The following is a 12,826-nucleotide window of genomic DNA, read 5'->3' as shown; positions in this document are numbered from 1 at the left end:
TTCCCTTGTCTGTAGAACACTTCATAGGCTTCATTGCATTTCTCCACATTTAAAGGCCATATGTAATGCAGGGTCTAAAACAGTTTTATCAGGTTAGAATGCCATTACTGTATACTGTTACACGATAATTCGATCAGAAGTCAGGCTTCACGTGCTCCCAGCACTGAAATAAAAGTGTGAGACAACATTTAAATTTGGAAGTCAGGAAAAATGTAAACTCAATAAAGCACCAAGTAGCTCTATGATTTGTTTTCAAAGTTTTTTTTTTTTTTTGACTTCTTTGAAAACTTAAAAAATCAATGAAAGTAATGGAGTCACTTTATAACACCCTACTACACTGTATATAAAAAGTGAAGTAAAGTGAAATGTATCTCAGCTACTGATTAACAGTCTGATGTTCATACTGCGGGCTTCTGGTTTTCCTGATCCAGTGCTGTTGCTAACTTGTATTTGTGTTTGGTCATTTAATCAGAAATAAGATATATAACAGATTGTCCTTAGTCAAGTAAAAAATATTTGGTGGTTGTAGCTCAAAAAAAAACATAGTGTTGTTTGCTTTTCTGTCTCATATCATGCTTCTGAAAGCTGTCATTGTTGGCTGATGGTCTAAGTGCTCTGGTAAGAGTGCTGTTACTCTCATTGTCAACAAATGATTCATCAACAAATGATTTAATCAATCACTGAAGATGAACAGCTTTAAAGCCATTATTAGTTACAGGCCTGGTATTTACTTATCACATACCACACAAACCAGGTAGTGATTCAGATTTCCAGTTTTTAATCATCACTTCTGTTTTTATTTAAGCAGATATTTTTCCATTAGCATTGTACATGTCTGGAACCTACGGAGTTCTCCCATGACTACCCAACCATCTTCCCACCTCCATGCAGACTTTTAGCATCATTCATCCCATCAGTTCCTAAATGTCCAGTCTGTCAGCTTGCAGGTGGGGAGGTGTAAAAGCAAGGGAGAGGGGGGAGGAGAGAGAGTTTTTAGTTTTTTCCCCAAGAATGGAGAGTCAGAGCCGTCACCAGGCACTGTTCATCTTACGCTCCCACACACAGAGTTACGGGTGGATCCAGTTAAACTCACTTGAGTCTATCGAGCATCTGAAATCTTGCCACTTACAGGGTCCTGTGCACCTCCCAATACTCTAAATCATCTGTGAGGTATCTGACGCTTCAGTCTCCTGCAGGGTGGGTAAGAGGTAGGGGGCTTTTAAGGCTGGAAGCTGGTGTAGAGAGTTTTCTGCTGTCTGTGGTAGTTGGTTTCACTCGCTTCGAAGCATGAATGACGGCTTTGGCAAAGACTGGCCTCTGCCGAATCGGAGGACGGAAGGGAGGAGGAAAGGAAGAGAGTTGGGGGGGGTTAAAACAAAGATGGAGTATTTAAAAAAAATACATCTTTGCAGGATGAGTAGGCCCACAGACTGATACAGGGAGAACACAGTCCTCAAGAATAAAAGCAAATACAACAGCAAACATTCTCTGACACACACTCCAATAAAAACAGCCAAACAAAAAAAAAAGAAAAAAAAACCCCAAAATGTCAAACAAGCAAGTCAATCAACCATACAAAGTGACATCAAGTTTCTCTTTTTAATCCCATTTGATCCCACTGGTCTTAATCATTAAAGTCCATCTCCCATAATTCTCTGTAAATACTCAGTGGCTCCTCTTTATGGCTGGTCAGCAAGGTTAGGGTCCACTCTGAAACAATGACAAGAACAGCTCTGCGTGGCCGGTTAGACCGGCTAATACAGAGTCTGTGCCTGTCATTAACCAACGGTATGGCTATTTCAGAATTAACGTCAGTGACACAGGCAATGATTTCAGCAGCATTATCAGGGGACTGATCAACATAGTACGTTACAGCACATTCAGAAAAATAGAAACTTGTGGCGCAGGACAGGTACAAATGGCAATCTTGTACAACAGAAAATCAAGTTTGCTTTATACAATCACATTTCTATAGCGACGCTGAACATTCCACCACTGAGAAGTTTTACATCTGTTGGACTCGGTACAGTTTATTCCTTGAAGCACCATTGTACAGCTAACATGGAAGTTTGTGATACAACACAGAACATAGAACAAGTATTGGGAACGGTAAGCAGGCTCTAGGGCATTACATTTCTATGCGTCACTGTATGAATGCTAATCTCAATCAAATACACTGCAAAGTTTTCACATGAATTACCTAACAACGATGCATGGAGTTCGACAGAAACCCAAATGATTAAGAGGCAGAAAGAGGGCTGACTGACAGCAGCAGGAGGGGACCCCAACCCTGGTATGCAAACTTTTAAAAAGGTGCCATTCTGGACACAGTGGGTGGAGAAAGAGGGATTCTGGAGGGCTTGGGGAAAAAAAAAAAACAAGAAAAAAAAAAACAAAGGCAAGGAGAGTGACACACCTCTCTTCCTTCTTCACCTCTCAACCTCCCTCCACTGAGGGCAAAGTATGAGGAAGGCCTGCTGGAGCAAAGAAAAACTAAAACTCCTGGAGTGCTGATTTCTCCTCGTACTCCTCTCTTTTCCCCTATTTGTCCCCTGGACAGAGATGAGAGGGAGAAGGAGGTGGTACACAGGAGGAGATGAGAGTTGCTATGTGTGAGGTGTACTCTTTCCTCTCTACCTGGCCTCCTCCCTCCTGTCCTCCCTCTTGGCGCGGATGGGCTGAGAGCCATCAGCAGGCTGCTGGACCCAGTTGTTATCATGGAGCCCAACTCGGCAGCCGGGTGTGTCCTTGTCTGTACGCCGGCAGCACATCCAGTAGGATCGTCCGTAAGGCAGGTCGTGGTGGTAAGGTTTGGGGTGCCAACGGCACAAGGAAACGTCCCCGCGCTCATACTGCCGTTTACACTGCTTGCAGGGGTCATCCCTGTAAAGAGGATCTTGATTCCAGCGTGAATCCACCGCCCGCACCCCATAAGTCTCAATCAACGCCTTGAAGTAGTGGCAGGTGCACTTGAGGGCTGCTAGGGAGCGTGTCGGCAGATAGCTGAAAATGTTGACCATGATGTGGTCGGGCAGCAGCAGCATGTACTGGCGCGGTTCTAGGAGGCGCTGAATCTGAAAGCGGATCTCCAGGAAGTCATGGGACACGTGGCGGTAGAGGCGACACAGCGAAGGGTCTGAACAGTCCTCCACAACGCTAGGAGAGTCTGGTCGAGTGGCCCGCTCCCCAGAGCCCAATGCAACCCCCGCCCCAGGGCCATTGTTGTTGGCACAGTCCAAAGAGCACATTCCTGACCCAGTGCCAGGGGCCAGTCCTTTAACATCTTCCTCTTGGCCCCGCGGGGGCTGAAGGAAAAAGAGCTGTCCAGGAGGGGGATCATCTGATGAAGGGTCAGTGGAGCTGCCCACACCCCCACCATTCCCTCCCCCACTAGGCATAGCAAAACACACGGTCTCCTCCTGCACATTCTCTGTACTGTCCTTGCCATAAAACACACATTGGTCCACAGCACCTGTCACCACCACCTCCACATGGAAGCCAGTGACTCGCTCCCTCCCCATACCCACAGCTTTCTTCTCTCCAGACGAAAGCTCCTGGGTTGGGTCTGGGCTGCCACCTGCCGGTCTGTCTGGGTGATGGTGGTCTCCATCTGGTTTGGGGGCAGCAGTTGTGGCAGCAAGCAGGAGACTACTGGGATCTCTCGACGAGGGACTGACGAGCTGGTAGAGGTCACAGGTGATTTTCTCTTTGGCCCTGGCTGCTGCCTGGTTACTCCCACCACCACAGCTCATAAACATACAGCGGGACCTGCCAGCTGGTTCCAACTGAGACCGCGGGTCCAGATTTGACACTCGGAAAGCTATCCTGACCTCACCGTGACTGTGGCTGGGGGGCGGAGGAGGGGTTACAATGCCAGACTCCCCTCCTCGTCTACGCTCCCTTTCTCTGTCTCGATTAGAGGAGTCTATTCCAGAACCAGCGCCCAGATGGAGCCGATTCTCCAGGTTCTGAGACTCAAAGTGCGCGATGGCCTGAGCAACCCTGCATGACTCCTGCTGCTCCTCCAGCTCCTGGTCTGTCTGGATGGGAGAAGATGACACCTGGGCCTCTTTAGAGGGCTGGCCACTTGAACTGTCTGACACAAACACCATAGGTGTGGGGTCTGACACCGTGCCCCGGAGTAGTGTGTGCTGGTGGGGGGCAAGGCCTTGATTGTGAGTGGTGGTAGGGGGCTGCTGGTGTTGGTTCCCATGAACAGCCACAATTCCCTGGAGGGCCATGGCGGTCCTCTGTTCGACCAAGGCAACCATCTCTGCCACTGACAGGAGGTCTGTGTCATTCACCCCTCCTAGTGGTGGCTCATCAGGGCTATGAGGTGCATGAGAGGAGTCATGGCTGAGGTGTGGCTCTGAAGCTTGGGAGCGTGTCGGAGGGTCATAGGAGGAGCATCGTCTTCGTCTTTTGGCTTTACTGCAATCAGTTGCCCAGTTACCTTTAACCTGTGAAGAAGGGAAATAATTCATATTAAATGAAACATAAACAAACCACTGTTCTACTTTTGGTTTCATCTGCTTACCTTCATGGCACTGGGTCTGGGCTGGCCTGCTCCACTGAACTGGTGTGCAACAAAGAAGGCAATCTTCTCCTTGGTGTTGCCTGGTTTAATGACATACCAGGTGTCTAACAGCACACGGCCATCTTCCATCTGGGACCCGGAAGAGGGTGGTGAGGGAGGGGCCGAAGATGACGGAGGGGCCTGACTCTGTGTCAAGGAGCCGGAGTCAAGCTCAGGTTCTGGTGGAGTGTTCTCCGAGCCCACGTCCTCCTCCTCTCCATTCTCTTCCTGCACCCCCACTATCATCCCTCCATCTTCACTTCCATCCACCGTCCTTCTGGCACCTGGAGAGGGCTCAGCCTTGCAGAGGGAGGGGGGACCTGCTCCACCACCTCCTCCACTGCTGCCCCCTGAGCCTGGGCTCCTAGCTTTGTTCTGGGAGTAGGTGCCAAAGGGGCGTGGGCACCACAGACGGATGTGGGAGAAGGTGTCTCGGTCCATCAGGATGCGGGCCACTGGGGCATATCTGCATCTATGCTGGCCAGCAAACACCCAGAGCCAGAGCTCTCATTGTCGGCTCTGTGTCCCAGTGCCAACCTGATGGGCACTGTCTGCCACCAAGCTCACCAGCAACACTGTGCATACAACCTGCACCAACAGGAGAAGGAGTGATAAGAGGAAAGGGTGGAGTACAGTTGGGGAGGGAGGAATGAGAGAAAAGAGAAAAACGACACTGTGATATAACAGCTCAGTCACTGGAAACAGAGTTCATATCACTAGAACAAAAATGCTCATCAGTGCTGGGATCAATTCAGATAATCAATGACCAGCTGAGACCATACTGATTAGTTGCCTTGAGGTACAATTCAGACAGGGTGTACACTGTACACTGTACACCAGCAGCACAGCTACGAGACTGGAGAGACCATCATCATAATACTATCTGAACTTATCACAACTGGCCTGCCTCCTACTTCGGCCAAACTCAATTAGCAATTACATTTACTGCTGTGTGCTAAGATCACCTCCCCTGCTCCGGAGCCTCTAAATCAAATTAAAGAGATTCCATTTCAGGTTCGGTGTCTGAGGCCGGCAGATGAAAGGGAAGGAAGATGGAACACAAAAGCTCCAAATGTACCCTCCTCTCTCCCCCCTCTCCCCCTCTGCTCCTCTCCTGCATCTCAGTGCTTCAAAGAGGACTTGCTTAATAGGAGGCAACACAGGGAGGAGCATGCAGGCATATGCTGGACCTATTTTTAGCAAACAGCAGGAGGGGGTGGGGTGGTAGTGAAACTGCTGTAGCGGTCCTCCCTGCTCTCACCCCTCTCTCCCTGCCAAAGAGCCTATGCTTCAGACAAGGAGGGGGGAAGCCTTTAGTCCACCCAGCGTGCTTTGCTTCTGCAGCTATGCCAGCTGTAGGGGCTGCCAGGAACGTGCCTGCATGCTTAAGGAGAGGAACAAGTGGCAGTGGAGCAACACGTTTGGCTCACTGCTGATCTGAAGGCCTTCTCTGCAACTGAGGACAGCTTGATCCAACAGTTAAACTTCATCTGTCAGTCCTGAGCTGCTCCGTTTCAGGTTACGCTTTATACGTAACATGTTAAAACTGTATTAAAGGATTAAACTGGACGTGACTTTTCTTTTTCATATCATTGTGACTTGAAACTGTGCAAACCGTCCAGCTTAAGATAAGTTGCAACAGGCTGAGACAGTTGAACATCAATATTATAGCCGCGCTAGTCCAGACAAAAGCCAACAGTTAAAAAAAATAATAAATAAAAGTACAATGATGAGATATTTAAATATTCACACTCACCAGCTTAGTATACAACATAACTACATAGGTGCATACATCAGGACAGATCAGTCACTTCAGTCTTCAATATAATGATTTTGAAGACTGAAAGAATATTGTGTTTAATGCTCTAAACAATCTGATATCTTTTGTTAACATAAGTGTCAAACCATGTTGACAAGGAGGACAATGACAATTTCACAAAAGATAACAGCTTCATGCATCTGCTGATCTTTAACAGTTACTGCATTGACATGTGAACTAGTATCTTTGTCTTAGTCTCATCATGGTTTGTTTATTGTTCAGAAGATCCCCATCAGCATCCTGACATGCTGACACGGTTGCTATTCTTCCTGGGGTCAGTTTGTACACATAAACATACACAGGACAAGGTCTACACAGTTTGATTTTGATCTTATTTGGGATATGTCATGGACATGGAACATGAGAAACCTGACTGTTCATATTTGTAGATGTGTTTTGACTTCTCACCATCTGAGCCACCGTGTCCTGAACCGACAAAGAATGTTCAGAAAGCTGGATAAAGTATTTTCAGGCCACAGTCTCCAGGTTTCTATCAGAGACCTTCTGGTAGAATATCCAGATTTTTCAAAACTGGAGTAAGGCCTCATCCATGTTTCTGAAACTAAGATAAGAAGTTTACATGTGCAAAACATAGCGAGGATACTCCAAAAACCTGATCTTAACCAGGATACCAGTGTGGACATTAATTTACATATTACCTGGTACATTTTTGGGTGTGGTAAAAAAGTGGTCTGTATTATTGACAGGTAACCAAGCACTAGTACTAGTAAATAGGGTAAAGGACACAAAATAGCATAGCCTACAATAAAACTGGTTTCAACAGCACTCGTACTGTTACAAACATTCCCAGGTGTCATAACCAGCTTATCACTATGCAAAAATAAAACTGGTTGCTAGGTAGTTTTATTAAGTTTGCCATGGAAAAATGCCAATATAAGTTCACACAGGGTGTGTTTCAGTGGATTATAAAAAGTTCCGCCATGCTCTACCGGATGAATGCAAAGCTCTTCAAATAACCTCATTTAGCTCATTCTAAATGGTTGATGTATTTAAGATCAGTTTCTCTGAATTTTTACTCATCAGCCTGTTTTCCATTTTAGCCAGTGAACTCCTTCAATCCACAGATTTTAAAACAGGTCGTTGTTGTGCCTCCGACACACTGAATGGGTGGTGCTTTGTACATTTGGACTAATGGAATTGCTCAGAGAGGTGCAAAAAGCAAACGCCGCCCACACAGTGTGGTGAACCAATTCAAATGCTTCCTCTATAATCACACAGCAACAACTCAGCTAAGAGCAGCCAGATTATACTGTTGTGAGAAAAAAAAAAAGCTAGTGAACCTTTTTTATTGTCCTTTCTCTCCATGACTCTCACTCTTTAACCACTTTTACTCTCTACATCCTTTCCATCAGCTCCTCTTTCCCCCTCCCTCTCACTGCATTGTGCAATCCATCTTTCAGAGCAGATTGGATGGCATTATAAAAAGGGGAACACAAGAGAGACAGTCTGTCCACTGCAGTGCTCCAATACAAAGTCACAAACACGGTGCATATCTGCCACCTTAACATACTACAGACCAGAACGATTAGCTCTCACCTTCCTGTGAATTTCAGGTGGTTGGGAAAAAGAGGGCAAGTCCACATAATTTAGATAAATCTGAAAACACTGTTTATATGTAAAAATGACTTGTGACCACATGTTTTTGGATTGACCTCCATCTATACTGAAACTCACAAAACAGAAAATAAATCTCTTCTATTCTATTCTGGCAAGGAGTGGGACAGCCTAGTTACTCCTGCTGGTCTCAGCAGGTTAAAACTCCATTCCGTCACCTCCTGCTCTCTACGAACACTTGCATTTGTTTTCCAATATAACTTTACACATAATTTACCTGTTGTCATTGCATGGTTTTGTTTGCTTGTGTTGTCAGATACTCATCTGACCGAGTATAAAGTTGTGCATAAATGCCACGAGTTAACTGAGGTGGACAGCAATTTGTGGGCTGCTGGACTGAGACTGTGGATCAAATCAGTGTTTCATGCTTGAGATGTCATCTGACAACATACATATTTATAAAGATAAACGACAACAATTCTCTTGTGTGATTGGTTTTATTGGCATACACAGTGAGTGATCAGAGATTTGGTGGCAACAGAATGTTGGCCTCTTAAAACTGCTGCTGCACAGCACCCTGGCTTCATTATTATGAAAAGGCCTTGTTTTCTCCATTTTCTCCACATTGCAAACCAGTATTTTCAGATCCATCCATTCTGGAAAGTGTCTTCCAAAAGCTCAGTTTTTGGGTGTGAAAAAGGCAGGCCTAATGTAGCCACAGAAGCCAATTAAATCAAAATGTTTTGGATTGATGCTTACTGATACAATTGTGGACTTATGCTGCTGGTCTTCAAAATGAGCTACAATACAGAACAGTGGCACAAAAGATGGTCCACTGAATAAAAAGTCAGAAATGATGCCTGTAAAAGATGTCTTTCTGAAACACCCTACATCCACTGTTCTGTATAGTAATTTAACAGTCAGACACAGTTGGGAGTGATCTCTCATTCAGTTTTTAATATTACACATTACTACCCAGCAGCCAGTGTAAATTAGTACTGAGCTACTTTTACTTTTTTGTCCTCTTCATTTGAAAGAGTTCCTGCAAATGAAGGCCTGGGTTTGGTTTTAAGCTTTCTGCATCAACCTAATCCTTCAAATCCTGTCAAAGCATAGTGGCAGCCAGAAACACTGCAGCAACACTACAGAGCTGGGGACTGCATCGTTAGGTATCCAGGCTGTCTGACAAATTAACTGTCAAAAGAAAATGATCATGGTCTATGTACTACTTAACACCAGCTACTGTACCACAGTATGCTGGGATGGTGCTACTGAAGCTCCTGTACTGAACAGGTCAAATCACACTACAGGTTTATCTGACTAAAATAAAAGAGAGGTGTGCTACTTAACCTATGCACATTTTGTCAATAATCCAGAGTACACCATTCCTCCCCTGTGTGGAAGATTCGGATTCCATTTTCTAACATTGTGAAACATGTCTAGATACACAAATGGCTTACCCACTGTTCTATCAGAGTTAACTGCCTCTGGATTACTGCTGCAGTCAAAATGTGGAAATCCACATAGTACTGACTATACACCTACACACAACCCATAACACAAATATTAACAAAGTGCTGTTCAAAAATTAATATCATGCTGTTTGCATTGGGACAGATTGACAGGTTTGCCCCATGACATAAAAAAACTGAAATTCTGCAGGACGGGGTCATTTCCCTATACAAATCAAGAGCACTCTGGCATGCACTCTTACAAGGATAATGGTTTCACTATGGTAGGTGTGTGCAGTTCAGGACACATTGTGTAATGCATTCCCATTACATGTTAATTTAAGATTTAAAAAGTTGGATTAGCAAATGCTGCACCAGTTTCACAGCTTGTGATTTTGTGTGGTTTTTCCCTTAAACCTATCATCTCTCTCCTGTTTAACACAAAATAGTGTCACTCCAACTCAGCCCCCACCGCACTATCCTCCAGCTCACCCACACTCTTTTTACAGCATTTTAGCCAGATGGCCAAAAGCTGACAAATGATAATACTGAAGCATGCCAAAATGTCTTAGCTCAATCTTCCTCTCTGCATGTGCGCCTGTGAAGACAATGCAACAGAAGCGGGACCAGCAGGCCAGCTTTGCTGCAAACTGTCACCAGCACAATAGAGCTGAGTGCATAACTCCAGCACTAGCCCACGAACATAATATCAAGAGCAGCCTTTCTGTCAGGACACCTTGGGGGAGTGACTGACTGTCCTGCAGGGCTCTATGTGTGTGTGTGAGCATCTGCATGTTTGTGCTGAAACATCATCACAAGTTAGACTTTAATACAAGCCTTGATACTACAATCACAAAGGACAGTGTCAACACAGTGTATTATCCTACCTGAAAATCTGAAAGGCTGAGGGCCAATCATGCATTCTCTAACAATATATTAGAAAGCACTCGGTGTAAGTGGGATACTTCAAACTCAACAAAACTGATTTACTAGATTATACTAGTGACAACAGGAGATTTGAACAGTCCAGAAAACAGATTCACTTTGGGTTTGTTGATCTTGGCTTATCCACTTGTACATATCTCCTTACAGCCCCTGAATTGTGCAGTACAATACCTCAATTAGGCATGTAACCAGTGGCCTGAGGATGATAAGGTACATGTGCAATGTAAAAAAAACCCAACAAAAACACAAAAACACAATATTATGCTTGGTGTCACCTTATATGTGGTCCTTACAGCGATTTAAATTTCTTTGTCGAAAAGGAAGGCCTACAGGTCACTTAACCATTACTTTTCCTGGTTCTGTTTTAGATAACCTTTTAACTCAACAAAATTAGCGGCAATTATGCCAACTTCTCCGTTGACAACCAACAAGTGTGGTGTCACAAAAACAGCATAAATATCAGCAACAATAATCACCCGATTGTCAAATTTAACTGCAGCAATCATCATTGAACGTCTTTGACTAACCACTAGCTGGTTACCAAACTAGCAAACAATTAGCTTTCGTAGCGTCGTAGTACAATGTTAAGCGCCTTACACTGGTCAAGTAGCACTAGTATGTTTTTCCGTCCATTAATATTTAACATTCACTAGGCCCAAACCAACCACGCTTCTAGGAACTTTAAAACGCTGTCCAGTTTATAAATGGATACTTACTGTGTAAACAAAACCCGTCACTAGCTAACGAGCTTGCTAATTCAGTAGCACAACTTACCTGCATAATAACATGACAGCATTTGCTAGCAAGCTAACAAGATAAAAAAAAGAACCCTCAACATCATATTTCGCCAGCCAACTTACCTTAGCAGTGTTAATCTCCACCGACAACCCTTTTGACTTGTAAACTGTCGATGACAAGTGTCTCCTCGCTGTATTTCTCTCTAACCAAAACCAGTTTGTCTGGTGAAATGCAGGTGACACGAGTTAACTACCCGTGTCCACGTAGCTAAGCTAGCTCACTCGCTGGCTAACGTCGACATTAGCCAGCATCTACTGTCTATTATCAACCTTGTCTGGTGGTGGCTGCTATCGAGGCTCTTGTGCCTGTCAGTTCTCTGAACACAGTCTGACTGACTGTACGCCTTGTTAGGACTCTCAGCAGTCGGTCTCCCACTATCTATTTAGAAGTGACACAAGCTTTTACGGTATGTTCTCGGGGATACCAAAATAATCAGTGTCAAAACGGCAAGAGGAGGAAGGCCATCTTGTTGACAAGCAGCTGCATAAGGCCCACAGCCAATAGCAATGCAGAGTCGATGGTGTGCCCATATATGGCGTCTGCACAGCTCCCTCCCTCTGTTGCCCTCTGCTCCCCCCACTCTCACTATACTGGACCACACTGTAAAATCGCAACATCAAAGGTCACTGTGCCAAATGCAGGTGGGAAAATCCGTATACACCCATGAAACACATTTGCACTACATGCATAGTACCTAGATTTTGCACAAGTGTGCCAAATGTATTGCCATTCTCCATTCTCCACAATATAATATCTCCCACAATATTGTGCATTGTGTATTTTACGTTTTTATGGCGAGATAACATAAACCTTTGTCATAACTTATGTGTTTTAATGTTTTGTTTCACAGTGTAATTCTTAATATCTCTTATTTTTATCCACTGGTTTCAGTTCTTTATTACTACAGACTATTAGTACACTCTATTTCTCTTGGCTGCAGTGACCCAGTTTGCCAGCAGGAATCATTAAAGTTTCATCTTATCTTCCCAAAACTTGTAGGTGCTGGTGTGTTAGAAACACAGAAGAACCTTTTAGCATCAGCTGTACTTCACTAGTATTGTTAGATGATATATACCTATAGTACACATTAAAATTTATCTTCAGATAGGTAGTGGTGGAGAAATACAGTATGTGTGTCATAGTAGTCAGTGTGTTTTGCACGTGTTTGCATTTCAGATAGGCTGGAGGAAAGCAAAAGCTTAGAGCAGCACCTTCTCAGTCCAGCAGAGGGCCAGACACTGCTGCATTGTGTGTGCATGTGTCCACCCTTGAAACAGTATTTCTGTAGTGTAAACCTTACTGACATTTATTATGCAAGTCACCATCAATGTCTACCTGTTTAGTCTCTGGTCAGATGTTCCAGATTGCACTAAACCCTGACAGATAGAGATGATCATAGAAATCCTGGGCCCAACAAACTCATAAGAGTCTTGGAGTTCTGGGGTTAGTGACGCAGTGACAAGAAAAAGATGGATATTCAATTACAGATGCATCATGAAGAAAAGGCCTGCTGTATGACTGAAAAAAATCAGGTCTGTTTTCAGGAGAGACAAATGTTTATGCCACTCTCCCTTAAAAGACTGCCATTCTGTAATATACAGTATCAGTCTGTAAGTCTGGCCAATAATTCAGAGTGTTCCTTTATCAATTTCCAGTGGAATC

General features: G+C 44.5%; 1 protein-coding gene across 1 annotated transcript; it reads right to left on the bottom strand.

The window, feature by feature from the left end:
• Positions 1-756: 756 nt before the first annotated feature.
• Positions 757-11,624, bottom strand: fbxo46 (F-box protein 46). Its single transcript, XM_041046606.1, has 3 exons — positions 11,227-11,624; positions 4,538-5,164; positions 757-4,460 (listed from the first exon to the last, which is right to left on the bottom strand). The coding sequence occupies exons 2-3, from the start codon at positions 5,015-5,017 to the stop codon at positions 2,634-2,636; spliced, it is 2,307 nt and encodes a 768-aa protein (XP_040902540.1). The 5' UTR covers positions 5,018-5,164; positions 11,227-11,624; the 3' UTR covers positions 757-2,633.
• Positions 11,625-12,826: the final 1,202 nt, after the last annotated feature.

Source organism: Toxotes jaculatrix, chromosome 9, assembly GCF_017976425.1.
Source record: "Toxotes jaculatrix isolate fToxJac2 chromosome 9, fToxJac2.pri, whole genome shotgun sequence".
Lineage (NCBI taxonomy): Eukaryota > Metazoa > Chordata > Actinopteri > Toxotidae > Toxotes > Toxotes jaculatrix.
The sequence above is the reverse complement of the archived record's forward strand: the minus strand, read 5'-3'. Positions and strand labels throughout refer to the sequence as shown.